Source organism: Piliocolobus tephrosceles, chromosome 2 (assembly GCF_002776525.5).
Source record: "Piliocolobus tephrosceles isolate RC106 chromosome 2, ASM277652v3, whole genome shotgun sequence".
Lineage (NCBI taxonomy): Eukaryota > Metazoa > Chordata > Mammalia > Primates > Cercopithecidae > Piliocolobus > Piliocolobus tephrosceles.
The window spans coordinates 51079999-51107924 of record NC_045435.1 but is presented as its reverse complement, the minus strand read 5'-3'; the positions used below and the strand labels follow the sequence as shown (position 1 = coordinate 51107924).

Genomic DNA, 27926 nt, shown 5'->3' with positions numbered 1-27926 from the left:
TGCCAGCTCTTGCATCCTCCTTTTTATTCTGAGAGGTGCCAGCTCCAAACAAAGTTACAAGGTTAAGTGCAACGCCAAGTTCCTGACACAGCTAATCCCTGCTCAGTCTTCAAAAAATAGAGGTCTGTAATTCCTTTTTGAACATGCCTTCGAAGTGGAGGTCTTTGGCCATGAGCTCTTCTTCGACATCATCTAGTGCCCACTGGTGATCCGTCAGCTCCAAAGCTTCCCACTCTGTCTGTAATGGAAGAGAACACCCGGCAGGAAGAGGGAATTGTTACTGACAGCTGTGGCTAACCTTCAGTGACCACTTACTCTAGGCCAAAAGCTGGAGTGCGCTATCCACATGTATAAGCTCATTCAATCCTACAGGGGAAATGCTGCTACCCCCATCCTCCCCTCCCCCTCTTCGTGCCACCCCTCAATTTATAGATAAGGAGACTAAGGCTAAGAGGTCAAATAATTTGTTCAAGGCCACCGGCACTAGGAGCTAATGGAGCTGAGATTTAAATTTTGGTCTGACTGCAAAGTCCCCAGCACTTAACCTGTCTATCAGCTCACGCTCACTAAGCACCTTTGTGCCCCGCAGTACTCTTGAGGGATGTACAATAGACAAATCAGTGCTGATTCTGAGCTCTTTAATCAAGGGACTTGTCATCTGGTTTAAATGGTGCATGGTCCACAATGCTTTGACATAAATGGCTGGGGTATTTTCAGTGGGCCTAAGAACACTTACTCTATCCTTATGTCCAGATACACAATGGCACTTCATTACAGTTTGTGGGAGTCCAGTAATTTTTAATCACTGGAATAAAGACTTTGATGGTGTGAACTAAAAAATGGTTTTGGCATATAATCATTTAGATGTAAACTAGTAATAGGTTGAGCAGAAATAAATTTGCAGAATTTTCTAAGAAATTACATTTCTCAAATATTCTATTAATCTGACTACTTTGCCTTAAATTAGTGAGTGTCTAAAAAATGCTTTATGAGGTGGGTGCAGTGGCATACATCTACAGTCCCAGCTACTCTGGAGGCTGAGGCTAAGGATAGCTTGAGTCCAGGAGTTCGAGACTGCCCTGGACAACCTATCTTTAGATGAGCCTAGAGATAGTAAGGCCTCGTCTTTAAAAATAAATTAAAAAAAAAAAAAAAAAAAAAAAAGGCTTGCGAGGTGTGGTAGCTCACGCCTGTAATCCCAGCACTTTGGAACTCCCATCACTTGAGGATGGGAGTTCAAGACCAGCCTGGGCAACATAGTGAGATCCCATCTCTATACAAAATTAGTTGGGTGTGGTGGTGTGTGCCTGTAGTACTGGCTCCTCATGCACCAGTACTGAGGCTGAGGTGGGAGGAATGCTTAAGTCCAGGAGCTCAAGGCTGCCGTGAGCTAGGACTATACCACTGCACTCCAGCCTGGGTGACACAGTGAGACCCTAGATAGATAGATAGATAGACAGACACAGTAAGCTTATTTAATGTGAAATACAAAAGTTAGCTCATGAGTGGTTTTTGAGATATAATTTACATGTCATAAAATTTACCCCTTTAATGTGTACAATTTAGTGATTTTTAGTATATTCATTGTGCAACCACCACCACTAATATCTATATAATATCTAATAATAATTTTGTTATTATCTAATAACAAAAAGAAACCACATACCAAACAGTACACAGTTCCCATTATTCACCTCCCACAACCTCTGGCAACTACTACTTTATCTTCCGTATCTTTTTTCACTTATTCTGGGCATATGTGGCCTTTTGTTATTTTCTTTCACTTAGCATGTTTTCAAGGTTCTTCCCTGTTTAACATGATTCAGTATTCGACTCTTATTTATAGCTGAATAACACTCCATTGTATATATTCTACTGTATATACAACATACATTATATTCAAAAATATTCCATTGTTTGTCCTTTCATTAGATGATGGGTATTTGGGTTATGTCTACTTTTTATTATGAATCATGCTCTGAACACATTCTCACATAAGTTTCTATGTGGACATATGTTTTCAGTTCTCTTGAGTATTTACTTAAGAGTAAAACTGCTGGGTCATACAGTTTGAGGAATGGTGGAAAAACTGTTTTCCAAAGTGGCTGCACCATCATCAACAATAGGGTTCCAGTTTCTCCACATTCTCACCAACACTTGTTATTGTTCATCTTTTTTTATTATAACCATCTGAGTGGGCACGAAGTGGTATCTCACTGTTTTTTGTTGTTGTTGTCTTGAGATGGAGTCTCGCTCTATCGCCCAGGCTGGAGTGCAGTGGCACAATCTCGGCTCACTGGAACTTCCGCCTCCCGGGTTTAAGTGATTCTCCTGCCTCAGCCTCCTGAGTTGCTGGGACTACAGGCACCCGCCACCACGCCGGGCTAATTTTTGTACTTTTAGTAGAGACGGGGTTTCACCATATTGACCAGGCTGATCTCAAACTCCTGACCTTGTGATCCGCCCACCTCGGCCTCCCAAAGTGCTGGGATTACAGGTGTGAGCCACCGTGCCCAGCCCTCTCACTGTTTTTTAGTTGTTTATTTTTTGAGACAGAGTGATCTCACTCTGTAGCCCAGGGTGGAGTGCAATGGTGCCATCTTGGCTCATTGCAACCCCTGCATCTGCAATGGTGCGATCTCCGCTCACTGCAATCTCTGCCTCCCGGGTTCAAGCGATTCTCATGCCTCAGCCTCCTGAGTGGCTGGGATTACAGGGGCGTGCCACCACGCCCAGCTAATTTTTGTAGTTTTAGTAGAGATGGCATTTCATCATGTTGGCCAGGCTGGTCTCAAGCTCCTGACCTCAAATGATCTGCCTGTCTCGGCCTCCCAAAGTGCTGGGATTACAGGTGTAAGCCACTGTGCCCAGCCAAATTTTTATTTTTTTATTGTGGTAAAATATATGTAACATAACATACACCATTTTAACCATTTTAGATATAAAATTCAGTGGCATTAATGACATTCACAATGTATACCCATGTCTCCTATCGTTTCCAAAGTTTTATGTCCCCTTAAACAGAAAATACGCACAATAAGCAACTACTCCCCACTGCCCTCATCCCATCCTCAGTAACCTCTAACCTACTTCCTTGTCCCTGTGAATTTTCCTATTCCAAATATCTTATATAAGTAAGATCATGCAATATTAAAGATTCGGGTCTTTGACCCATTTGATTTCTTTTTTCTTTTTGAGATAGGGTCGCTGTCACCCAAGTTGGTGTGCAGTGGCACAATCATAGCTCATTGCAGCCTCAAACTCCTCAGCTCAAGTGGTGCCCCCATCTATAGGCATGCACCACCACATCTAAGCTAACTTGAACCTAATTTTTTTTTCTTCTGCACTACCCATGCCTGTTGAACCATTTAAACTTAATTTTTGTACATGGTGTGAAATAGGTGCCCAGCTTCATTCTTTTGCATGTAGATATCCTTTTCCCAGCACCATTCATTGAATGGACACTATTCTTTCCCCACTGAATAGTCTCGGTATCCTCTTTGAAAGTCAATTGATGATAAATAGATGTGTTTATTTCTGAACTCTCCATTTTATTCCATTGACCTATATCTCTCCTTATGCCAGTTTTTATTTCTGTGCAGTTTTGATTACTACAGCTTTGTAATAGGTTTTAAAACCACAGCATGTAAGTTCTCCAATTTTGTCAACATTTTTGCCTATTTTCATTCCCTTGAATTTCCATGTGAACTTCAGGAGCAGCTTGTCAATTTCTGCAAGAAAGGCAGGTAAGATTTTGATAGGGATTGTGTTCAATCTGTGGATAAATTTGGAGAGTATTGCCATCTTAATAATATTAAGTCTTCCAATCTATGAACATGGATGTCTTTCCATTTATTTAAGTCTTTCATTTCTTTCAGCAATGTTTTGTAATTTTTCAGCATATCAGTTTAAATCTAACAAAAGGCCATTTCTTTTTTCTTTTTGAGATGAAGTCTCGCTCTGTCACCAGGCTGGAGTCTAGTGGTGTGATCTTGGCTCACTGCAACCACCACCTCCCGGGTTCAAGTGATTCTCCTGCCTCAGCCTCCCAAGTAGCTGGAAGTATAGGCATGCGCCACCATGTCCAGCCAATTTTTATATTTTTAGTAGAGATGGGGTTTCACCATGTTGGCCAGGATGGTCTCGATCTCTCCACCTCGTGATCTGCCCGCCTCAGCCTCCCAAAGTGCTGGGATTACAGGCGTTAGCCACCATGCCCGGCCAAGGCCATTTCTTTTGTTAGATTTGCTTCTAAATATTTTATTCCTTTTGATACTATTATGAATAAAATTGTTTTACTTTAATTTCCAATTCTTCATTACCAGTATATAGAAGCACAATCGATTTTTGTATGTTGAACTTATTTATTAGCTCTGTTAGTTTTCTTGTGGATTATTTAGGATGATCTATATACAACACCATGCCATTTGCAAACAGAGATAGTTTTACTTCCTTTCTAATCAGAATGACTTTTTATTTCTTTTTCTTGCCTAACTGCCCTGGCTAGTACATCCTGGACAATGCTGAATAGAAGTGGCAAGAACAGACATCCTTGTCTTGTTCTTGATCTTAAAGGAAAGCTTTCAGTCTTTCACCATTGAGTATGATGTTAGCTGTGGGTCTGTCATAGATGCCCTTTATCAGGCTGAGAAACTTCTCTATTTTTTTTTTTGAGACAGAATCTTGGTCTGTCATCCAGGCTGCAATGCAGTGGCACGATCTCAGCTCACTGCAGCCTCCGCATCCTGGGTTCCAGCAATTCTCCTGCCTCAGCCTTCTGGGTAGCTGGGATTATAGGCACATGCCACCGTGCCCAGCTCATTTTTGTTTTGTTTTGTTTCTTTTTTTGAGATGGAGTTTTGCTCTTGTTACCCAGGCTGGAGTGCAATGGTGCAATCTCAGCTCACTGCAAACTCTGCCTCCTGAGTTCAAGCAATTCTCCTGTCTCAGCCTCCCAAGTAACTGGGATTACAGGCGCCCACCACCACGCCCAGCAAATTTTCTTTTGTATATTTAGTAGAAAAGGGGTTTTACCATGTTGGCCAGGCTGGTCTTGAACTCCTGAACTCAGTTGATCCACTTGCCTTGGCCTCCCAAAGTGCTGGGATTACAGGTGTGAGTCACCACACCTGGCCCATTTTTGTATTTTTAATAGAGACAGGGTTTCACCATGTTGTCCAGGCTGGTGTCAAACTCCTGACTTCAGGTGACCCGCCGGCCTCGGCCTCCCAAAGTGCTGGGATTACAGGTGTGAGCCACTGTCCCTGGCTGGAACTTCCCTTCTCTTTCTAGTTTTTATCATGAAACACAGTGAGATTTTGTTCCACAAAAATCATGCTAAATTATGCAAATTCTAGAACCTTTTTGTGAAAACGCTCTTAGTATTGATTTTTTTTTTTTTTTTTTTTGAGACGGAGTCTCGCTCTGTTGCCCAGGCTGGAGTGCAGTGGCGCAATCCCAGCTCACTGCAACCTCCGCCTCCTGGCTTCAAGCAATTCTCTTGCCTCAGCCTCCTGAGTAGCTGGAATTACAGGCGCCTGCCACCACGCCCAGCTAATTTTTTTTGTATTTTTAGTAGAGACGGGGTTTCACCATGTTGGTCAGGCTGGTCTTGAACCCCTGACCTCGTGATCCACCCGCCTTGGCCTCCCAAAGTGTTGGGATTACAGGCGTGAGCCACCGCACCCAGCCAGTATTGATTTTTTTTAATGCAATTTATATCTGATATCTATGGGGTTCAAAAACGTTCAAATTATTCTAAATGTTTACCTGGCACCTCTGATTGGATTATTTTACAGCATCATTGATAGTGTGGATTAAATTCTGGTGAGCATTTAAAAACTGGTAAAAGTACCAAGAATTTCCAATTTACTTAATAGATGATTCTGTCTCAGGAAAAAGAGACGTGTAAACTATGTTTTTGCTAAGTTTAAATTAAAACGATGGAACCACACAACACTCCCTGCAAGGAAGCTATTTTTAAAATAGCTCTTGATAACACCTTTCAGAGCATTGCTGCGGCTTTGAATGGTGAATGGAGTGTACCTTGAAAGCTTTGTTTGTGTCTGCGGGCATGGCCATGGCTGCTCCCGTCATCTGCTCCTGCATCATTCGTGATTGGTCAGCGGCTGTAGCATAAGACACACTTACATGAATGCCAGGACTCAGCAAGCACCCCAGCACCCCAGGGGAAGAATGTGCTTAGATTAGAGAACTGGACTACAGCCTCATGACTGGCCCTGTCACCCACTGGCTGTGTGACTCTAGGAAAGTCACTTTGTGTCTCCTGAAAAATGGGGATAGTAACAGCAAAAAAGAGATCACTAAAGGAAGCTCTAAACTTCATTTCAAATTTCAACAGGCACCAGTTATTGAGCAACTACTGTACACCAAGTACTTCACTAAGTGGTTCGCATATTCTACCTCATCTGTTCCTAATAACCCTGCAGGTTAACTAATAAAGTCCTTATTTACAGATAAACAAATAGAGAATTTGAAGTTAAGTAACTTGTTAAGTAACTTTTCTGAGGTCCCGGCCAGTAAACAAGAGAGCAAGGATTAGTACTGGCAAGGGCTCTAGTCAATGATATGACTGACAAACCAGGCCTTCTTTAAGCTTTAGGTTCACAGGCTTACACTGCTAGTGCTGGATCCCTCACATGATGGTATCAGATTCTGGGGAATCAAATACTGTCCCAGTCATTGCCAGAGAGAACTGAGATCTTCAGTTTGATCCCTGGAATTTTTAAGAGTCTTTCAGAATACCTCAGAAACTGAAGGAAGGAAACATTTTATTTGACTATGGTAACAAACAGCATAACCTACAAGACTTTTCTGGCTCTAACATGGATGATTCATCTATGGAAGTATTTGGTTAGTAAACCTGACATGCTTCTTACCATTATCTTGGCCCAGAATCAGAGAGTAAATGCTCCGAAGCCCAAACACATTGAGGAAGTACCAGGACGCAGAACTCACCCTGGCAAAGTAAAAGGAAAATGGTGTGGTTAGTTATTATATCAGAGAGTAATGCAGTTCCCACTTCCCTACCACCCAAAGTTGTTTAGTGGTTGTAAAGAAGTCACCTTGGATGGGCTATATTCATCCAAAGCGCAACCACAGAAGAAATACAAGATGTTAAAGCAGTCTCAACAATACAGAACTATATTTTAAAAACTCCAAAGACGACTCCCATTCTGAATTCCATTCCTGAGAGGAAATCACAAGTGTTGGTGTGTTCCATACCTTTTTTTTTTGAGATGGAGTCTCGCTCTGTCACCCAGGCTGGAGTGCAGTGGCGCAATCTCGGCTCACTGCAACCTCTGCCACTGGGGTTCAAGAGATTCTCCTGCCTCAACCTCCTGAGTAGCTTGGACTACAGGCACACACCACCATGCCTGGCTAATTTTTCTATTTTTAGTAGAGACGGGGTCTCACCATGTTGGCCAAGCTGATGTCGAACTCCTGACCTCAAGTGATCTGCCCACCTCAGCTTCCCAAAGTGCTAGGATTACAGGCGTGAGCCACTGGGTGTGTTCCGTACTTACAAGAAGGGATGAGAGGTGGATTTCAGAAAATATAGTACCGAGGACTATAGCTAGTGGGAGAGCCATTCCAAGTTTTGAACTATATCACTGAGGCTTCCTTTAGCTTATGTTTCCTACTCAATCTCCATAAAATAAATAGGCTTGCATATAATAAAAGCTAAAACCAAAAGTGAGTATGGAAAATGATAAACGGAAAGATCCACAGTCATTCCAACAAGTGGGTCACATAAGGGCAAGAGTCTACTCTGGTTACTCCATAGGCTGAAGGTAAGTAAATGGCCTGTCTGAATACAATGTTGCTGATCTCACCACAGTGGTAATTGTACACTTGGGTTCCAGTCTCCCTTCTGTCCATGATATCATTTTAGTCACATGCCTCTCTGGATGCTGAGAAAAGATGAATAAGCTTTTCTCCAACCCATGAAGTTTTTGTTTAGCCTAAGGAGACCGGAAGGTAAAAGTTGAATAGACTCATGCTACTCATATAACGCACAGCTTTTCTTCTCTAGCACAATTGTGCATGGCCCAGACTTCCCAGCCTCTGGCCTGTCCTGCTCCTCCCACACATCCTAGAGGGCTCTGCTCAAACCAAGTAGTCAAGATGACCACTAGTAATCCCCATTTTGTCCGTTACTCTTTTTCTCTGTTTTATGCCAGTCTTCGGGAAGCCACAGGCAAAAGAGTCTGGAGAGGCCATGTGAAGCAGCATTACTAGGTTCCAGATACTGTAGCAGTATTTCCTACAGATTTTAAGTTGTCTTATTCTGTCATTAAAAAAAAAATAGTGGTATTCAGAAGGAGAAATCTCTTTTTAAAAATTATAAAGAGTGGTAAATAACACACGGGTGCTGGATTTGGACAGACTGTCGTCAAATGTCAATTCCTACATAGGTTTCATAGGTTGCTATGAGGGTAAAATATGGAAAATGCTAAGCACAGTGACTAGAACTAATGAAAACTATTATCATTAATAGTAATGCACTTTGGGAAAAAAAAATAATACAAACTTCCACTCTCATAAGCTCCAGGTATTACTAAAAATGATTGCATGGCCAGAACTCCTGGCTTAAACTTTTAACTTTCTGGGGGTTGATACATCCACCCCTGCATTTTTAAGCCCCCAATTGTGACAGAAAAGAGATGACACATTCTTTCCTTTTGCTAGACTTATGTAAAAGTTGCCATAAACCATCCATGGCATTTTGAGTGGAGTTTCAATGAAGAATAAAAAAAAAACTTTTGGCCGGGCATGGTGGCTCACACCTGTAATCCCAGCACTATGGGAGGCCGAGGCAGGTGGATCACTTGAGGTCAGTAGTTTGAGACCGGCCTGGCCAACGTGGTGAAACCCTTTTCCCATGAAAAATACAAAAATTACCCGGATGTGGTGGTGCACGCCTGTAATCCCAGGTACTCGGGAGGCTGAGGCAGGAGAATCGCTTGAACCCAGGAGGCGGAGGTTGCAGTGATATCGCACACTGTACTCCAGGCTGGGTGACAGAGTGAGACTCAGTCTTGGAAAAAAAAAAAACCTTTAAAAACCGATTCCAATGAAGTATGCAAATTAGAAATCCTCATCTTTTTTTTTTGTCTGAGATGGAGTCTCATTCTGTCGACCAGGCTGGAGTGCAGTGGTGCGATCTCAGCTCACTGCAAGCTCCGCCTCCTGGGTTCATGCCATTCTCCTGCCTCAGCCTCCTGAGTAGCTGGGACTACAGGCATCAGTCACCATGCCCAGCTAACTTTCTGTATTTTTCATAGAGACAGGATTTCACCATGTTAGCCAGGATGGTCTTGATCTGACCTTGTGATCCGCCCAACTTGGCCTCCCAAAGTGTTGGGATTATAGGTGTGAGCCACCGCACTCAGCCAGAAATCCTCATCTTTAAGGGCACTGGTTTTAGATTTTGGTTTGTGTGATTTTTGTTTACGTTTTTTTTTTTTTTTTCCAGACAGAGTCTCACTCTGTTGCCCAGGCTGGAGTGCAGTGGCCGATCTCCCCTCACTGCAAGCTCCGCCCACTGCAAACTCCGCCTCCCGGATTCATGCCATTCTCCTGCCTCAGCCTCCTGAGTAGCTGGGACTACAGGTGCCCACCATCATGCCCGGCTAATTTTTTGTATTTTTAGTAGAGATGGGGTTTCACCGTGTTAGCCAGGATGGTCTCGATCTCCTGACTTCGTGATCTGCCCGCCTCGGTTTCCCAAAGTGCTGGGATTACAGGCATGAGCCACTGCACCCCACCTGTTTTCGTTTTTTTGAGACAGGGTCTTACTCTGTTGCCCAGGCTGGTCTCAAACTCCTGGGCTCAAGTGATCCTCCCACCCTGGCCTCCCAAAGTGTGGTTTGTATTTTTACTAAACAAAAGAAAGTTCTTACCAGGATGCATCTAATGTGAGTAGCTCGATTCCTTGCTGTAACATAGGCTTAAAACGGAGGGTCAGTGGAAATGGGACCTTGGCTGCAGAGAAGAAAAAGTTCACAACCACTCTGAGCTGTTTTATTTTTAGAATAAGTGTGAATCTTTTCCAGAGGAGGTGGGAACTCTGTGCCGCATAGCTTTTGGAAAATGACTTCCACAAGGAAATCTGTGGCAATTTCTGAAGAAAAGACAGTCAAAATGCCACTCTGCTCTAGTTTCCCTCAATAATACTTGCTTCTAGCTTACTGAGGAAGCAGGGACTCAAACTGAGCTGTGACCTGAAATCTGGAAAAAACTTGCACCAATCTGTTAAACTCTAAGTGGAATATAGAAGCATAGAACTATGTTACTAAGAAACCAAATTGATCAAAATCAAATCAACTTATAAACAAATAGAAAACCCACCCTAACACCTAGCAAATGAAGTCAAAATAGAAATATGCTTCCCTTTATCCTGCTCAACTAGAATACCATATTAGTTTTGGAAGCAAGCTAGCAAGTCACTTGCTTGAATCTAATCTGGCTAAAAAGCATCCACATCATGAACTTAGGAACATTTTTGGGCAAAAGCCATAAAAGTCATCACATAGTAAATTTTTTGTTCAAAGACTATTATCAGTTTACACAAGAAAACATACGACCTATGATATTAGTGTCTCAGTGGCACTTGAATTTCTCTGGGTAACATGAAGTCGGCTGGGTCTGTAGCTTACTTGTGACAAAGCCTGAGAATGTCATGTTGATCCATCCACCAATAAGAATCATAGGGAGAACATTTGTTACATTCCCTTTCATCATGTCTGTCAGCATAGTAGGATCTAAGACAAAAGCACAAACAAGAAACCACTAAGTTTTATCTCTGTTGCCAGGGACTTCCTCCTGATTTTCTGTAAATTTTTTTTTTTTTTTTAGACAGAGTCTCGCTCTGGGGCCCAGGCTGGAGTGCAGTGGCATGATCTCAGCTCACTGCGAGCTCCACCTCCTGGGTTCACGCCATTCTCCTGCCTCAGCCTCCTGAGTAGATGGGACTATAGGCACCTGCCACCACGCCCGGCTAATTTTTTGTATTTTTAGTAGAGACGGAATTTCACCATGTTAGCCAGGATGTTCTCAATCTCCTGACCTCATGATCCACCCACCTCGGCCTCCCAAAAGTGCTGGGATTACAGGTGTGAGCCACTGCACCTGGCCCCAATTTTCTGTAAATTTTTAACGTACTTGATAATTAAAATAAGTTTATTGTAAAAAAAAAATCAAATGACATAAAAATGTATGATGTAGACAGTTCTTTTAAGCCCATTCTCTAAACACTTAACTATTTGTTGTATATCCTTCCATCTTTCTCTCTACATACACACATTACAAATTTTATGTATTTGTGTGTGTATATATACACACACACATACACACACACACAAAATGGAGATACTATGGTACTATGCTTATTATTAGTAATATATTGTGGATTGTATTTCCACACTGAATAGCTCCCTCTCAATATTTCCTTTTTTTTTTTTTGAGACGGAGTCTTGCTCTGTTGCCCAGGCTGGGGTGCAGTGGCACCATCTCAGCTCACTGCAAGCTCCGCCTCGCAGGTTCATGCCATTCTCCTGCCTCAGCCTCCCAAGTAGCTGGGACTACAGGCGCCCACCACCACGCCCAGCTAATTTTTTGTATTTTTAGTAGAGATGGAGTTTCACCATGTTAGCCAGGATGGTGTCGATCTCCTGACTTCGTGATCTGCCCACTTTGGCCTCCCAAAGTGCTGGGATTACAGGCATGAGCCACTGCGCTGGGCATTTTTGTTTGTTTGTTTTGTTTTGTTTTTTGAGACATAGTCTCACTCTATCGCCCAGGCTGGAGTGCAGTGGCATGATCTCAGCTCACTGCAACCTCCGCCTCCCAGGTTCAAGTGAATCTCTTGCCTCAGTCTCCTAACTAGCTGGGATTACAGGCACACACCACCATGCCCAGTTAATTCTGTATTTTTAGTAGAGATGGGGTTTCACCAGACCAGGCTGGTCTTGAACTCCTAACTGACCTCAAGTGATCTGCCTGCCCTGGCCTCCCAAAGTGCTGGGATTACAGGTGTCAGTCACCGTACCCAGTCTCAATATTTTTAATGTCTGCATAGGATTCCACAGTGTGGTCACACCAATCACTTTTGAGTAGACCTATGGATTGTTTCCATTGTTTTTGCCAATAAATGATAAATGATGCTGCCGACAATTATCTTGCACATACATCTGCATGTTGATATGTTTCTGTAAGAGAACTTCCTAGAATTTCTAGGAAGTTCTAATAGAACCCCCTTCCTAGATGGGGTTTCCTATTTAAAATACAAAAAATTAGCCAAGTGTGGTGGTGGGCACCTGTATTCCCCACTACTCGAGAGGCTGAGGCAGGAGAATGGCGTGAACCCAGGAAGCAGAGCCTGCATTGAGCCAAGATCACCACCACTGCACTCCAGCCTGGGTGAGAGAATGAGACTCCCATCTCAAAAACAAAAAAAAGATATCTTGTTTTAATTGGTATTCCATGGATTATTAGTGAGGTCAAGTAACTTCTCATATATTTAATGGTCTTTTGTTTCTTGTAAATTTTCTTTAAAACTTGTTAAAAAATGGGCCGGGCGCGGTGGCTCAAGCCTGTAATCCCAGCACTTTGGGAGGCCGAGACGGGCGGATCAGGAAGTCAGGAGATCGAGACCATCCTGGCTAACACGGTGAAACCCCGTCTCTACTAAAAAATACAAAAAACTAGCTGGGCGAGGTGGCGGGCGCCTGTAGTCCCAGCTACTCGGGAGGCTGAGGCAGGAGAATGGCGTAAACCCGGGAGGCGGAGCTTGCAAGTGAGCTGAGATCCGGCCACTGCACTCCAGCCTGGGCGACAGAGCAAGACTCTGTCTCAAAAAAAAAAAAAAACTTGTTAAAAAATGAACTCCATACAACCTTAGTCACTCTTAAAAAAAAATTAATTATAATACCTTCCCTATGGGTTTAAAATAGCTGGCTATTTCACCTAAAGAAGTGAATAGTACTAAAATGAGAGGAGAGTCAACACAAAACAACAAATTACTTTGTTTTCCTTTTTTTTTTATTTTTATTTTTTGGAGACAGAGTCTTGCTCTATCACCCAGGCTGGAGTGCAGTGATGGGACTTCGGCTCACTGCAACCTCCACCTCCCGGGTTCAAGCAATTCTCCTGACTCAGCCTGCGAAGTAGCTGGGACTATAGGCACCTGCCACCATGCCAGGCTAACTTTTGTATTTTTAGTACAGACCGGGTTTCAACATGTAAACCAGGCTGGTCTCGAACTCCTGACCTCAGGCAATCCACCTGCCTCGGCCTCCCAAAATGCAAGAATTACAGGCATGAGCCACCATACTTGGCCTGTTTTACTTTTAACATGCTGTATTTTTCACATGACTGGGATCAGTGGAAGTAGAAAATGTTAGAGCCAAAACTGTAGGGTAGACCAAACAATCACATCTAACAACAAAATGGCACGTCTCGGAAGTAGCACACTCTTCCTCATTTAGGCAGAAGCTGGGCAGCCATCTGCCGAAAGGGGATCCAGGCACTGGGTGAGAGCCAGGCTGGAATGCTTTTCCAACTGTGCTCCCTAGAACCCTGGGTCCTGAGAACAGCAATAAGGAGAGACCCAGGGACAACAGCTGTGGCCTCCCCACTCCATCAGCTGACAACTATTTTTTTTTAATCCACTTTATACATTAGGGTTCTCAGAAAATCTAACTGAAAAAGAGAATTCCACTTCCATAGATCCCTGTACTAGATGATTTCCAAGGTCTAAGATTACTATCTTCTGCAATTTAACGTTTAAACAAAATGACACCCTCCCTGCCCTCTCCCCCACCCACCCCACCCCACTCAGTGACCTATGTTAAAAATCTTCCTTAAAGATGAGTGAAACGAATAAACATACCAGTCATAGGAGAAGGTGGCACTACCTTCCGTTTAGTTTTTTTGAAAAATCCATCCTCTGGGTTGTTGAAGTAATATTTTCGTGTCAAGAAAGACTAGTAAGAAAAAAAAAAGCATTTTAAGTCTAAGAACTATGACACAGCAGATTGTCAAATTACTCCCCAGGGACTTAGTCAGAAGACCTTTAGGATATGCTGTTCTGCTTAGAGCTCTCAGCCTACTTGGCAGGCGACCTGACACTTTAGACACTTTAGTTGAGTCACATTTAAAAACAACTTCCTAAGAAAGGTGAGGTCACCATGACAGCAAACACCACCAGGCCACAGCTTAATTACTAAGTTGCCAACCTTCAGCTTTCCCCAAAGTCCCCTTATAAAACATTCAGATATCTACTGCCCAACAGTGAATCGTGGAGCTTTTTCATAAAAGATAAATGAGTACCTGTTTGGGAATGTATTTTCCATTTTCCCTGAGGACTCTGCTTCGAATTAGGACTTGACTGAAAAATACAACCAACACAATGAGATTTTTAAAAGTGAAACACTAGAAGAAAATCGGAGAGTCAAGTAGAAGAACTATTTAAACACAAGAGAGGGCCTATTTGGCAACAGCTCTGTGTGGAAACTTTCCAAAATACAAGTATCTTTGAAACCACCATAAACATATTTAACCTAACAATTAGGTTTTCAGAAAAGTATTTTTCAGAAGTGACTATGTTTCTGAACAAATAAATATTTCAGAGGAAGGTACATTTGGGACATTACATCCAGCTTTTGCTTATTTGATAATAAGCTAGGAAGACGCCTTCTCTGAGTGAAAAGAATAGCGGGACACTGCTCAGGAGATCTGGGGTCAGGACAAAGGGAGAAGAGTGAGGATAAAAGAAGGAATTTCTTATTACCTACAGAGAAATGAGAACAGGCCTTGAGAGGGTTGCTATCTGATGGACAAATAGAAATTCTACCTGGGAGTCAGACTGTTAGAAAGCTCTCAGTAAACATTTATTGAATAAATAACTGAAATTACTAGGGGAACTTAAATTAACTATTAGAGCCGTAGTTCATCATCAAATATTGTGCTAGGCCGGGTGTGGTGGCTCACGCCTCTAATCCCAGCACTTTGGAAGGCAAAGGCAAGTGGATCACTTATGCCCAGGAGTGTGAGACCAGCCTGGGCAACACAGCAAGACCCTGTCTCTAACAAAAAAAAAAAAAAAAAAAAAAAGAAATACAGAAATTAGCCAGGCTGGTGGCATGTGCCCATAGTCCCAGCTACTCAGGAGGCTGAGGTAGAAGGCTCACCTGAGCCCGAGAGGCAGAGGTTGCAATGAGCTGAGATGAGATGGTGCCACTGCTCTCCAGCCTGGGCAACAGTTAAGACCCTGCTTCCAAAAAAAAAAAAAAGAGTATCGTGTTATGCAACAAATGACTGTTGCTAAGACGCAAATGACAAATAAAACAGAGATCAAAATATTAATTTTTTCTAGGTACTCAAAAGTTCATTAAAGGAGGAAGAGAGGAAAAAGCCCTTAAAGTAATGGAAATCTTCTTGAAACGTGAAAACAAATTATGGACAGAAATGAACATAATGAAACCTCTGCTTGGTAGGGGCTGGGCACGGTGGCTCACATCTATAATCCCAGCACTTTGGGAGGCCGAGACAGGCGGATCACGAGGTCAGGTGTTTGAGAGCAGCCTTGCCAACATGGTGAAACCCTGTCTCTACTAAAAATACAAAAATTAGCCAGGTGTGCTGGTCTGTGCCTGTAATCCCAGCTACTCGGGAGGCTGAGGCAGGAGAATCACTTGAACCTGGAAGATGGGGGGTTGCAGTGAGCGTAGTCGATGCCATTGTACTCCAGCCTAGGGTGGGACTCCATCTCAAAACACAAACAAACAAAAAAACTTTGTTTGGCTTTCTCTCTCTACTCAATACAAACCACTTGTTCTAAGCAGTCAGTACCACTGGGGTCTCCCTTTTCACACTACACATATTCTAGCTTCTCCACATGCTGGGAATGTTCCAGTGCCCTTTCCTTTCCAAGTTCTACTCCATCATGCCCTAACACCTTTTTCAAACCTCAGCACCTCTACAAAGCTTTCCCCAATGCTTGGGGCCCTCATGGAATTCTCTCCACTTTCCTCCTGAGCTCATTATGCGATACAGTTCTCTACTTTATCTACAGGGCTACCGAGGCAACATGTAATACATTCTGCTCCCTGGGTGCTAAAGATACTCAAAGTGTGGTCAGTGTTCCAATGCTGGTCTGTGATAAGCACAGACATTGAGAGTAAGGATTTAGAGACTTTTATAATAATTTGACATTGTCACAACATCCAAATACATGATCAAAATATTTTACAAAAGTATTAGCCTATGAGAGATTAGAAATTTAAAAAACAAAAAACCCCAAAACTGGTCCTTCACCATTGACAGTCTAAGCAGCACTGGATCTAGAGTAATTGGTAAAAACTTAAGCTCTGGAGTTGAACACATGGGTTCAATCCCATCTCTGCCACTTATTAGCCATGGGATCTTGGGCAAGTCACTTAAATTCCCTAAGTCTCTATTCATATTCTGTACAAGGGTAGATTTATTCTTTCATTGAACAAATATTTCTTGAACTTCTAAGTGCCAGGTGACCTGAAGAACAGTGATCGAAATACACGTATCTTATGACGGTCAAAGTCTAGTGAGGGAGAAAAACATTAACCGAATAACCAGAGGAATAAATGTGAAATTCAATTATCGTGTCCTAGGAAGAGAGATGGATGGTATTGGAGGAGTGCATAAGCGGGAGGTGATGGAGTCTGGGAAGTCAAGATCTGAGAGATGGGTTTGCTGAGGATGTAGGATTAAGCTGGACTCTTCGGGATGAGTGAGGATTACCTTGGCAAAGTGCTGGTGTAAACAAAATGGGCAAAAGCCTCATAGAAGTAAACACTCTGCCTCTGAGGACCTGAGCAAAGGCCATATGGCTGGGAGAAGGAAAACTACAGAAAATGCGGTGAAAACAAGACTTCAGAGGTGTGCAAGAGCCAGACTATACAAAATCATCTGGTCCCACTGTATTTTTTTTTTTTTTTTTGAGACAGGGTCTTGTTCTGTCACTCAGGCTGCAGTGCAGTGGTGTGATCTCAGCTCACTGCATCCTCTGCCTCCTGGGTTCAAGTGATTCTCCTGCCTTGTCCTCCCGAGTAGCTGGGGTTACAGGCACGCACCACCACACCCACCTAATTCATGTATTTTTAGTAGAGATGGGGTTTCACCATGTTGGCCAGGCTGGTCTCGAATTCCTGACATCAGATGTTCTGCCTGCCTCGGCCTCTCAAAATGCTAGGATTACAGGCATGAAAAACCGTGCCCAGCCAGGTCCCACTGTATTTTGATCATTGTCTTAAGAGCAAAAGGAAACTAATGAAGGATTTTTTTTTTTGAGACAGGGTCTTACTTTGTTGTCCAGGCTAGAGTGCAATGGTACAATCTTGGCTCATGACAACCTTGACCTCCGGGGCTCAAGTGATCCTCCCATCTTAGCTTCCTGGGTAGCTAGGGCTACAGGCACACACCATGACACCTGGCAAACTTTTGTGTGTTTTTTTTTTTTGTAGAGATGGGGTCTCACTATGTTGCCCAGGCTGGTCTCTAACTCCTGGACTCCAGTAATCCATCTGCCTCAGCCTCCCAAAGTGCTGGGATTACAGGTGTGAGCCACCACACCCAGCCAAGTGGAGAATTTTAGGCTGAGTTCTTCATATTTATGATTTTTTTTTTTTTTTTGAGATGGAATCTCGCTCTGTCACCCAGGCTGGAGTGCAGTGGCCGGATCTCAGCTCACTGCAAGCTCCGCCTCCGGGGTTCACGCCATTCTCCTGCCTCAGCTTCCCGATTAGCTGGGACTACAGGCACCCGCCACCTCGCCCGGCTAGTTTTTTTTGTATTTTTTAGTAGAGACGGGGTTTCACCATGTTAGCCAGGATGGTCTCGATCTCCTGGCCTCGTGATCCGCCCATCTCGGCCTCCCAAAGTGCTGGGATTACAGGCTTGAGCCGCCACGCCCGGTCCATATATATGATCTTATATGACTCTACCTGGCACATCCTAGGCACTAGATTAACAATGTCTATTATCTTTCCCTTTGCATATTTTATCACTTGAACAGAAACTCTGAGAGCAGGGTTGTGACCTTGTCTTACACTGTACCCAATAGCATGCGGCAGAGTACAAGGCACATGGTAGGCCATCAAAAACCTTGTTCACAGCCAGGCGTGGTGACTCTCGCCTGTAATCTCAATACTTCGGGAAGCTGAGGCGGGAGGATCGCTTGAGCCCTGGAGTTCGAGACCAGCCTAGGCAGCATAATGAGACCACTATCTCCACAAAAAAATTTAAACATTAGCCAGGTGCAGTGGTGTGTGCCTGTAGTCCCAGCTACTCGGGAGGCTGAGGTGGGAGGATCACTTGACCCCAGGAGATTGAGGCTGAAGTGAGCCATGATCGCACCACTGTGATTGCAGCCTCAATCACTGCAGCCTCGACCTCTTTGGTCCACCCTGGGTGACAAAGCAAGACCCTGTCTCCAGAAAAATAAACAAGAAAACACTTGTTCAGTCTACGATAACTCAAGACTTTCCCAGGCAGTGTAATCAAAAGGAATTCATCTAGATCTCCTACATTTACACTGCTGAACAATTTTATAGAAATGAAGTTGAGTATCGTCACCCTGATGTATTTCAAGACCTAAATAAGCAATCGTAAATTATCCTGTATTTTCTAAACACTTGCTTTCTTAAGCTGAGATCCATAGCTATGTTCTCTGAAGTTAGAAAATTCTACAAGAAATTTTTAATTTTGTATTTTTATTTTCATGAAGATCTAAAAATAAGTCTCTGTACTGTTATAAAGATAAAGCTTTGTAATTTGCAACTGAAGAACATCTTCTATTTATTTTGTTTTTTGCAGAAACAGGGTCTTACTATGTTGCCAGGTTGGTCTCAAATTCCTAGGCTCAAGGGATCCTCTCATCTCAGCCTCCCAAAGTGCTGGGATTACAGATACAAGCCATTACACCAGGCCTGAAAGGTATTTTCTTAGAATAAAACTTTAAAATCAGTACTTCTCAAACCAGAGTTCCACATTCTGAAGAATCAGTGTTTCTTCCTTTCCAAAAAGTCAGTAGAATATTTGTCAAGTCTGAGAACCATTTTTTACACATACTCTATCCCCAAACCTAGTCTAATATATTTTATTCATGTATTTTACAGCTTTCGCTTAAAACCTGTTAAAAAAAATTTTTTTTTTTTTTTTGAGACATTGTCTCGTCTCGCTCTGCCACCCAGGCTGGAGTAGTGGCGTGATCTCGGCTCACTGAAACCTCTGCCTTCTTGGTTCAAGCGATTCTCCTGCCTCAGCCGGCAGAGAGCTGAGACTACAGGCGTGCATCACCATGCTCAGCTAATTTTTGTATTTTTAGGAGAGATGGGATTTCGCCATGCTGGCCAGCCTTGTCTCGAACTCCTGACCTCATGTGATCCACCTGTCTCAGTCTCCCAAAGTGCTGAGATTACAGGCTTGAGCCACCATGCCTGGTGCGAATGGAAATGTTCTTTTTTTGAGACATAGTCTTGCTATGTTGCCTAGGCTGGAGTGCAGTGGCACAATCTCGGCTCACTGCAACATATGCCTCCCAGTTCAAGCGATTCTCCTGCCTCAGCCTCCCGAGTAGCTGGGATTACAGGCACATCCCACCATGCCTGGGTAATTTTTTGTATTTCTAGTAGAGACAGGTTTCACTGTATTAGCCAGGATGGTCTCAATCTCTTGCCCTCGTGATCTGCCTGCCTCTGCCTCCTAAAGTGCTGGAATTACAGGCGTAAGCCACCGTGCCTGGCTGCTAATGGACATTTATAGCATATTTAGAAAAATGTTTTATACCGCTGGGCACAGTGGTGCATGCCTATAATTCCAGCATTTTGGAAGGCCGAGATGGAAGGATCACTTGGACCAGGAGTTTGAGACCAGCTTGGGCAACAGAGGAGACCCCATCTTTGCAAAAAATTTAAAGATTAGCTGAGCGTGGTGGGACACGCTTATAGTCCCAGCTACTCGAGAGGCTGAGGTGGGAGGATCACTTGAGCCTGAGATGTTGAGGTTGCAGTAAGCCTTGACTGTGCCAGTGCTCTCCAGCCTGGGGGACACAGCAAGACTTGTCTCTTAAAAAAAAAAGTTTTACAACTAAAACACACCTTTTTCTTGGACTTAGGCTGGTTCAGAGTGTACAGCACTTTACCGAAGTCAAATGATGACTTGATGAGGCTGAGCCACTCCATGTAAGAGCCGGTATAATCCAGCTACCTCATTTAAGGGATGCAGCAATTATGAGCAGAGACATTGAGTTTTCTCTAGAGCGGTGGTTGGTTCCTCATGGGGGTGGTACTGCCCTCTAGGGGTACGTGTGGTAATCTGTGGATTTTTTTATTTTTTATTTTTTTGAGACGGAGTCTTCCTGTCACCCAGGCTGGAGTGCAGTGCCAAGATCTCGGCTCTCTGTAATCTCCAGTCCTTAGGTTCATGTGATTCTCCTGCCTCAGCCTCCCGAGTAGTTGGGATTACAGGCACACGCCACCACACCCGGCTAATTTTTGTATTTTTAGTAGAGATGGGGTTTCACCATGTTGGCCAGGCTGGTCTCGAACCCCTGACCTTAAAAGATCTGCCCGCCTCAGCCTCCCAAAGTGCTGGGATTACAAGCATGTGCCACTGTGCCCAGCTGTTACATTCCTTGTTACGGAAATGTTCTTGGCTGGGTGTGATGGCTCACACTTCGTCTCTACTAAAATACAAAAATTAGCCGGGCACGATGGCGCATGCCTGTAATCGCAGACACTCAAGAGGCTGAGGCAGAAGAATCACTTCAGCTGGGGAGGCAGAGGTTTCAGTGAGCCAAGATTGCGCCACTGCATTCCAGCCTGGGCAACAGAGTGAGACTGGTCTCCAAAAAAAAAAAAAAGTTATTGTAAACAGACTACACTAACTGTGAATTTCATTTTGGGGTTACAAAAGAGAGCTTTGGATCTGATATAATTCAGAACCATTGCTCTAATAGTGAACCATGGGCAGAAAATTGTGGTAGAGAATCTACAACAGCAGGAATCACGGTTCAAGAGGGTTTAAACTGGGAGTGAGACTGATCTGAGTTCAAGTACAGGCACAATATTTCCCTACTTTGGTTACTTTGGGAAGACTACTTAACTTTTCCAGGATCCCTTTTCTTCAATTGTAAAAATGTATTTAGGAGTATCTGCCTTAGCGCTAATTTAAGGCTAAAATAAGAAAAATTTATGTGCCAAAAAATGCTAAATGTCTGAGTTTTCTCTACTTTGTATTTTTTTTTTTTTTTTTTTTTTTTTTTTGAGACAGAGTCTTGCTGTGTCGCCCAGTGGCGCCATCTCGGCTCACTGCAAGGGCCGCCTCCCGGGTTCACGCCATTCTCCTGCCTCAGCCTCCCAAGTAGCTGGGATTACAGGCAACTGCCACCACGCCCGGCTAATTTTTTAGTAGAGTCTGGGCTTCACCGTGTTAGCCAGGATCGTCTCGATCTCCTGACCTTGTGATCCACCTGCCTCGGCCTCCCAAAGTGCTGGGATTACAGACGTGAGCCACTGCACCCAGCCCACTTTGCATTTTTCTACAGCCTTTCTTTCTGTGATAAACAGACTTTTTTTTCTTTTTTTTTTGAGATGGAGTCCTCCTCTGTCGCCAGGCCGGATTGTAGTGGCGTGATCACGGCTCACTGCAACCTCCGCCTCCTGGGTTCGAGTGATTCTCCTCCCTCAGCCTCCCGAGTAGCTGGGACTACAGGCACGTGCCAGCACGCCCAGCTAATTTTTGTATTTTTAGTTAAGACAGGGTTTCACCATGTTGGCCAGGATGGTCTTGATCTCTTGACCTTGTGATCTGCCTGCCTTGGCCTCTCAAAGTGTTGGGATTACAGGCGTGAGCCACCACACGCAAGCTGTAAGTTGACTTTGTTTTTTTTTTTTTGAGACAGAGTCTTACTCTGTCATCCAGGCTGGAGTGCAGTGGCATGATCTCAGTTCACTGCAAGCTCTTGCCTCCTGGGTTCAAGGAATTCTACTGCCTCAGTCTCCTGAGTAGCTGGGACGACAGGTGCCCAGCATACCATGCCCAGCTAATTTTTTGTATTTTCAGTAGAAACATCCTAGCCAGGATGTTCTCAATCTCCTGAACCTATGATCCACCCACCTCCGCCTCCCAAAGTGCTGGGATTACAGGGGTGAGCCACCACAACACCCAGCCAGTAAGTTGACTTCTTAAGGTTCACTCCAAGGTGGGGTGCTGGCTCTGGTCAGTTCTAAAACTAATGCTACAGAAAGATAGTGATCGCTGTGGTATAGTGGAAAAAGCCCAAGACCAGAAGACTTGGTGTGAGGTCCTGAATGTCACCATGTGTGATGGTGGAACTTGTTAAAGCTTCAGTTTCTATAAAATGAGACAACAATAAGTACCTCATAGAGTTGTTTTGAGTTTTAAATAAGTTAATGAATACAAGTGCTTCGCATAGTGCCTGATAGAGTAAATGGTTACTATTCTTCTTGGCATAATTGGGAAATGTTACAGCAGTGATTCCTAAATAAACTTCAGTCATTCTCATGCCATGGGTCAGAATTTTTGTCTAGCACTTGTATCATTACATATTTAATACTTTTTATATATCAACTTTTTTCCCATCTATATGATTTTAAAGGAATCTTTAAATTACCAGCAAATGGAAATACAGTATTGTCACAAAAAAGAAAGTAACTTAAAATAAGTACAGTAGGCCGGGCACGGTGGCTCAAGCCTGTAATCCCAGCACTTTGGGAGGCCGAGACGGGAGGATCACGAGGTCAGGAGATCGAGACCATCCTGGCTAACATGGTGAAACCCCGTTTCTACTAAAAAAATACAAAAAAAAACTAGCCGGGCAAGGTGGCGGGCACCTGTAGTCCCAGCTACTCCGGAGGCTGAGGCAGGAGAACGGCGTAAACCCGGGAGGCGGAGCTTGCAGTGAGCTGAGATCCGGCCACTGCACTCCAGCCTGGGCGACAGAGCGAGACTCCGTCTCAAAAAAAAAAAAAAAAAAAAGTACAGTAGAAACAAAACAACATTACTAAATTTTAACTTGATACTATTACCTGTGGAAAGTTCTTAGCCTGAGGCTTACTCTCTTTATTAAAACGAGAAATTAATGTGAGAGGGGGGTGCTAAAGATATAGTAGCACTTACCTGAGATGGTTTCTGAACGTAATCAGAACTGACTAAAAATTGCTTGTTTTTCTAAGACACAATGTCTCCTTACGTTGCCCAGGCTGGTCTCCAACAATCCTCCTGCCCTCAGCATCCCAAGTAGCTGGGAGAAAACTATTACTTTAATATGAAGGGGTACATGTCTAGATAACCATCTAAAATCATCTCAAATTCCTGTCTCTGTATATAAATATTGCAATGAGGGGCTGGGTGTGATGGCTCACAACTGTAATCCCAGCACTTTGGGAGGCCAAGGCAGGTGGATCACCTGAGGTCAAGAGTTCGAGAACAGCCTGGCCAAGATGGTGAAACCCTGTCTCTACAAAATACAAAAATTAGTCGGGTGTAGTGGTGTGCGCCTGTAATCCCAGCTACTCAGGAGGCTGAGGCAGGAGAATCGCTTGAACCTGGGAGGTGGAGGTTGCAGCGAGCTGAGATAACGCCACCGCACTCCAGCCCGGGCCACGAGAGCGAAACTCTGTCTCAAAAATAAGTAAATACATAGATAAATAAATAAATACTGCAATGAAATATGTGAGGAAGTTGCCTCCACTCTAGGGGGGAAATGATAACTACAATTCTTTACATCTCTAACAGCAGTTTTACAGACTGCAAAGAGCTTTGGTACTTAGCATCTCAGCTTACAGACCCGCCAGGTCCGACTCCTGGTACAGTAATTTGGTAGAATGCAGATTATCACACTCACTTGACTGGATGTTACAAAGACTAAAAGCAGTAACGCACCTGGCACTCTTCTCAACGAAAGGGTAGGATGGGATAGTTCATAGGTAAACCCACCGAAGGTTGACGACTAACGTAAAGGATTAACAGCACCGTTTTTTTCAAAACTCAATACGTCCTAGATCCTGTGCTAAGGGCTTTACAGACATCATCTAATTTGATTCCTACCTGTCTATGAAGCAGGTACTGTTACCATCCCCATTTCACAGAGGACAAAAGTGAAACACAGAGATAACGGGTAAGGTCACCCTGCCAGTGGGGACGCGACGTGAACCTAGGCAAATTGACACAACTCCTGCACTTTCTTGCCCAAGGTCACGGCGGTGTGAGGTAGGCAGGAGAAGGGAGGGCACTGACCTGTCAGATACTTGTTCCTGGGTGAGTTTCTTGTCGCTCTGCAGCAGGATGGACACGTAGTGGCGGATCATGCCTACGAAGAAAGTGATGATAACGATGGGTAGAACCACCCAGAGGCGGATGTTAGAGTCCAGCAACAGTTCTGGCCCTGCCATCTTCACTGAAAGCTGGCTCCCAGTCGGGAATGGACGAGCTTCTCTTCTCCAGGGCGCAGTTGCTTCTCTTCGACTTCCCCTCCGGGCCTTCTCACGACCCTTTGCCCCGGTATCCCAGAACTATCCTGCAACCGAGAGGCCAATTTACTGCCTTCAGCTGGGCTGCCCGGCCTTACACTTCCGGCGCGAAAGTTGACGTCACGACGTGGCGCGCCTCGGTGGCGTCAGAGAAGCGTCGGGCCTGGCGGGAAAGTGGAAAACTACCCGCGGCGGGCCTTCGCAGTGGCTCACCCTTGTAATCCCAGCAGTTTGGGAGGCCGAGGCGGGCGGATCAGGAGGTCAGGAGATCGAGACCATCCTGGCTAACACGGTGAAACCCGCCTCTACTAAAAATAGGAAAAAATTAGCCGGGCGTGGTGGCGGGCGCCTAGTAGTCCCAGCTACTCGGGAGGCTGAGGCAGGAGAATGGCGTGAACCCGGGAGGCGGAGCGTGCAGTGAGCTGAGATCTGGCCACTGCACTCCAGCACGGGCCACAGAGCAAGACTCTGTCTCAAAAAAAAAAAAAAAAAAAAAGAAGATTTGAGTCTGGGCCGGGGGCGGTGGCTCACGCCAATAATCCCAGCACTTTGGGAGGCTGAGGCAGGCGGATCACGAGGTCAGGATGTCGACACCATCCTGGATAATACGGTGAAACCCCATCTCTACTAAAAATAGAAAAAAAATTAGCCAGGCGTGGTGGCGGGTGCCAGTAGTAACAGCTACTTGGGAGGCTGAGGCAGGAGAATCGCTTGAACCCGGGAAGTGGAGGTTCCAGTGAGCCGAGATCGCGCCACTGCACTCCAGCCTAGGCGACAGAGCAAGTCACCTCAAAAAAAAAAAAAAAAAAGATGTGGCTCTGAAATTGGGTTGAAAATATTTTTATTGGTTTTATCAGGAAGTAACTTGGGTTTTTAGAGAAGGAAAACTGTGGTAGGAGACTGGTGACCAGCTCTTCTTTTTTCTGCGTAGCTGTAGACCAAATAGCTTTCCAAAAGAAGCTCTTTCAGACCCTGAGGAGACACCCTTCCTATCTCAAAGTATGTATTTTTCCCCTGGTATTTTTGCTTGTGCCAGCATAACTCTAGAATTTGGAATTTAAGGACACTGATATAAAGTTGAGTGGGCTAAAATGATTTTTAACAGCAAATATTAAACTAAAAAATTCTTTTTTATTTTTTAAATCTCCTTATTAAGATAATAGAAGAATTTGTTAGTGGCCTGGAGTCTTATATTGAGGATGAAGACAGTTTCAGGAACTGCCTTTTGTCTTGTGAGCATCTGCAGGATGAGGAAGCCAGGTGTGGAGAGGAGGCATGGAATCTTGCTGAAAGTCAGTCTGTTCCGCTAATTGTGTGGGGCTGGGGAGGGAGAGCGCAGTTGTTTCAGATTTCATTTTTAGTGTAAGCTCTCTTTTCCTCAAAGTAAACCTAACTTTGAAATTCCTAAGCTTGTGGTTATGAGCCTAACAATCAGTGTTTTCTAGAGTGTGTTTCACCTGTGTTGACAGAATTTCTTTTTTTTTCGTTGTTTGAGATGGAGTCTTGCTCTGTCACCCAGGCTGGAGTGCAGTAGTACAATCCTGGCTCACTGCAAGCTCCGCCTCCCAGGTTCGTGCCATTCTTCTGCCTAAGCCTCCCTTAGTAGCTGGGATTACAGGGGCCCGCCACTATGCCTGGCTATTTTTTTTTTTTTTTGGTAGAGACTGTGTTTCACCGTGTTAGCCAGGATGGTCTTGATCTCCTGACCTCATGATCCACCCGCCTCACCCTCCCAAAGTGCTGGGGTTACAGGCATGAGCAACCGCGCCCGTCCCCCAGAATTTAAAATCTCTACCTCTCCCTTGCTAAGAGCCATCTGCTCATTTCTGTATTTTTTGTATAACAGGATAGTTCCTCTTTAAAATTATGTATTTAACCAATTTTATTGAGAAAAGATGATAACAGCATTAAAACAAGGAAAGCAAAGTGGAAGACAGATGTCTCTTTTTTACAGTATGGGTGCATGTTATTCTAAGAGTCTCATCAAACTGCTTCTGGGGATTGACATACTACAGGTAAGACTGTCACTTTTTCTGTGAACATTTGATGGATGAGGTTTGTGGTGTATGCTCAAGTCTAAATGGCGGGAATATGGGATAGAGTAGGGTTAATCAGAGAATTGAGGTTTGTAACAGCTTTAACACAGCTCTGTTGCTGTGATGAGTTTGGTAGGGTAATGTCTGTGTTTTAAAACTATGCTTATTAGCTTGGTTCATCCAGCAGTTGGTCCCATTTATTCCCTCTGCATCTGATTCCTTTTGTTTTTTTGAGACGGAGTTTCTCTCTTGTTGCCCAAGCTGGAGTGCAGTGGCGCAATCTCGGCTCACCACAACCTCCGCCTCCCAGGTTCAAGCAATTCTCCTGCCTCAGCCTCCTGAGTAGCTGGGATTATAGGCATGCGCCACCGCGCCCGGCTAATTTTGTATTTTTAGTAGAGACAGGGTTTCTCCGTGTTGGTCAGGCTGGTCTCGAACTCCCAACCTCAGGTGATCTGCCCACCTTGGCCTTCTAAAGTGTTGGCATTACAGGCGTAAACCACTGGGCCCGGCCTGATTCCTCTTCTTAAATCTTCATCCTGTGTACTCTGAGCACCTGGTAATCTATCATGTTCATATCTACATCATCTCCCATTTAGCTTTTTAGATGCTTATGTAACTTAATTTTGTCCTTTTTCTCCTCTTTTAATATATTAAGTAGACAATACATTGATATGATTTGAATATCTCAAGTTATTCAAATATATATAGATCAGAAAACTTCCCTCCACCCCATTCTCCATTTTTCCTCTTCTCTTGTTTTCTACTGTTAATCTTTTCACACTCTTTTCATTGGAAATCTTGAATATAATTTAGGTGTTTTTTGTTTTCTTTTCTTTTTGAGACGGAGTCTTGCTCTGTCGCCCACAGTGGCCGGATCTCAGCTCACTGCAAGCTCCACCTCCCGGGTTTACGCCATTTTCCTGCCTCAGCCTCCCGAGTAGCTGAGACTACAGGCACCTGCCACCTCGCCTGGCTAGTTTTTTGTATTTTTTAGTAGAGATGGGGTTTCACTGTGTTAGCCAGGATGGTCTCGATCTGACCTCGTCTTGGCCTCCCAGAGTGCTGGGATTACAGGCTTGAGCCATCACTCTGGGCATAATTTAGTTATTTTAAGTCTAAGAGCTCCCTTATTTCTCTGGAGAGCTCCCCTTGCAACCTAGTTGATAATCTTTTAAAGTCTGCATTTCATGGATTAACAGTTAGCGTATTTGGCCGGGCGCGGTGGCTCAAGCCTGTAATCCCAGCACTTTGGGAGGCCGAGACGGGCGGATCACGAGGTCAGGAGATCGAGACCATCCTGGCTAACACGGTGAAACCCCGTCTCTACTAAAAA

The 27926-nt window shown here is 44.1% G+C and overlaps 1 protein-coding gene across 1 annotated transcript; it reads right to left on the bottom strand.

Moving 5' to 3' along the window:
• Positions 1 to 24936, bottom strand: EMC3 (ER membrane protein complex subunit 3). Its single transcript, XM_023218493.1, has 8 exons — positions 24322 to 24936; positions 14356 to 14413; positions 13916 to 14009; positions 10683 to 10787; positions 9927 to 10008; positions 6900 to 6979; positions 6046 to 6128; positions 1 to 238 (listed from the first exon to the last, which is right to left on the bottom strand). Exons 1-8 carry the CDS (start codon positions 24474 to 24476, stop codon positions 110 to 112), a joined length of 786 nt encoding a protein of 261 aa, XP_023074261.1. The 5' UTR covers positions 24477 to 24936; the 3' UTR covers positions 1 to 109.
• Between the last annotated feature and the right edge of the window lie 2990 nt (positions 24937 to 27926).

Coding starts and splice junctions, on each gene's coding strand:
- EMC3 (XM_023218493.1), bottom strand. CDS start 24,476: ATGGCAGGGCCAGAACTGTTGCTGGACTCTAACATCCGCCTCTGGGTG. Junction 14,414..24,321: donor CAGGAACAAGTATCTGACAG/GTCAGTGCCCTC, acceptor TGTATTTTTCAG/TCAAGTCCTAATTCGAAGCA. Junction 10,009..10,682: donor ATTCTCAGGCTTTGTCACAA/GTAAGCTACAGA, acceptor TCTTCTCTGCAG/CCAAGGTCCCATTTCCACTG.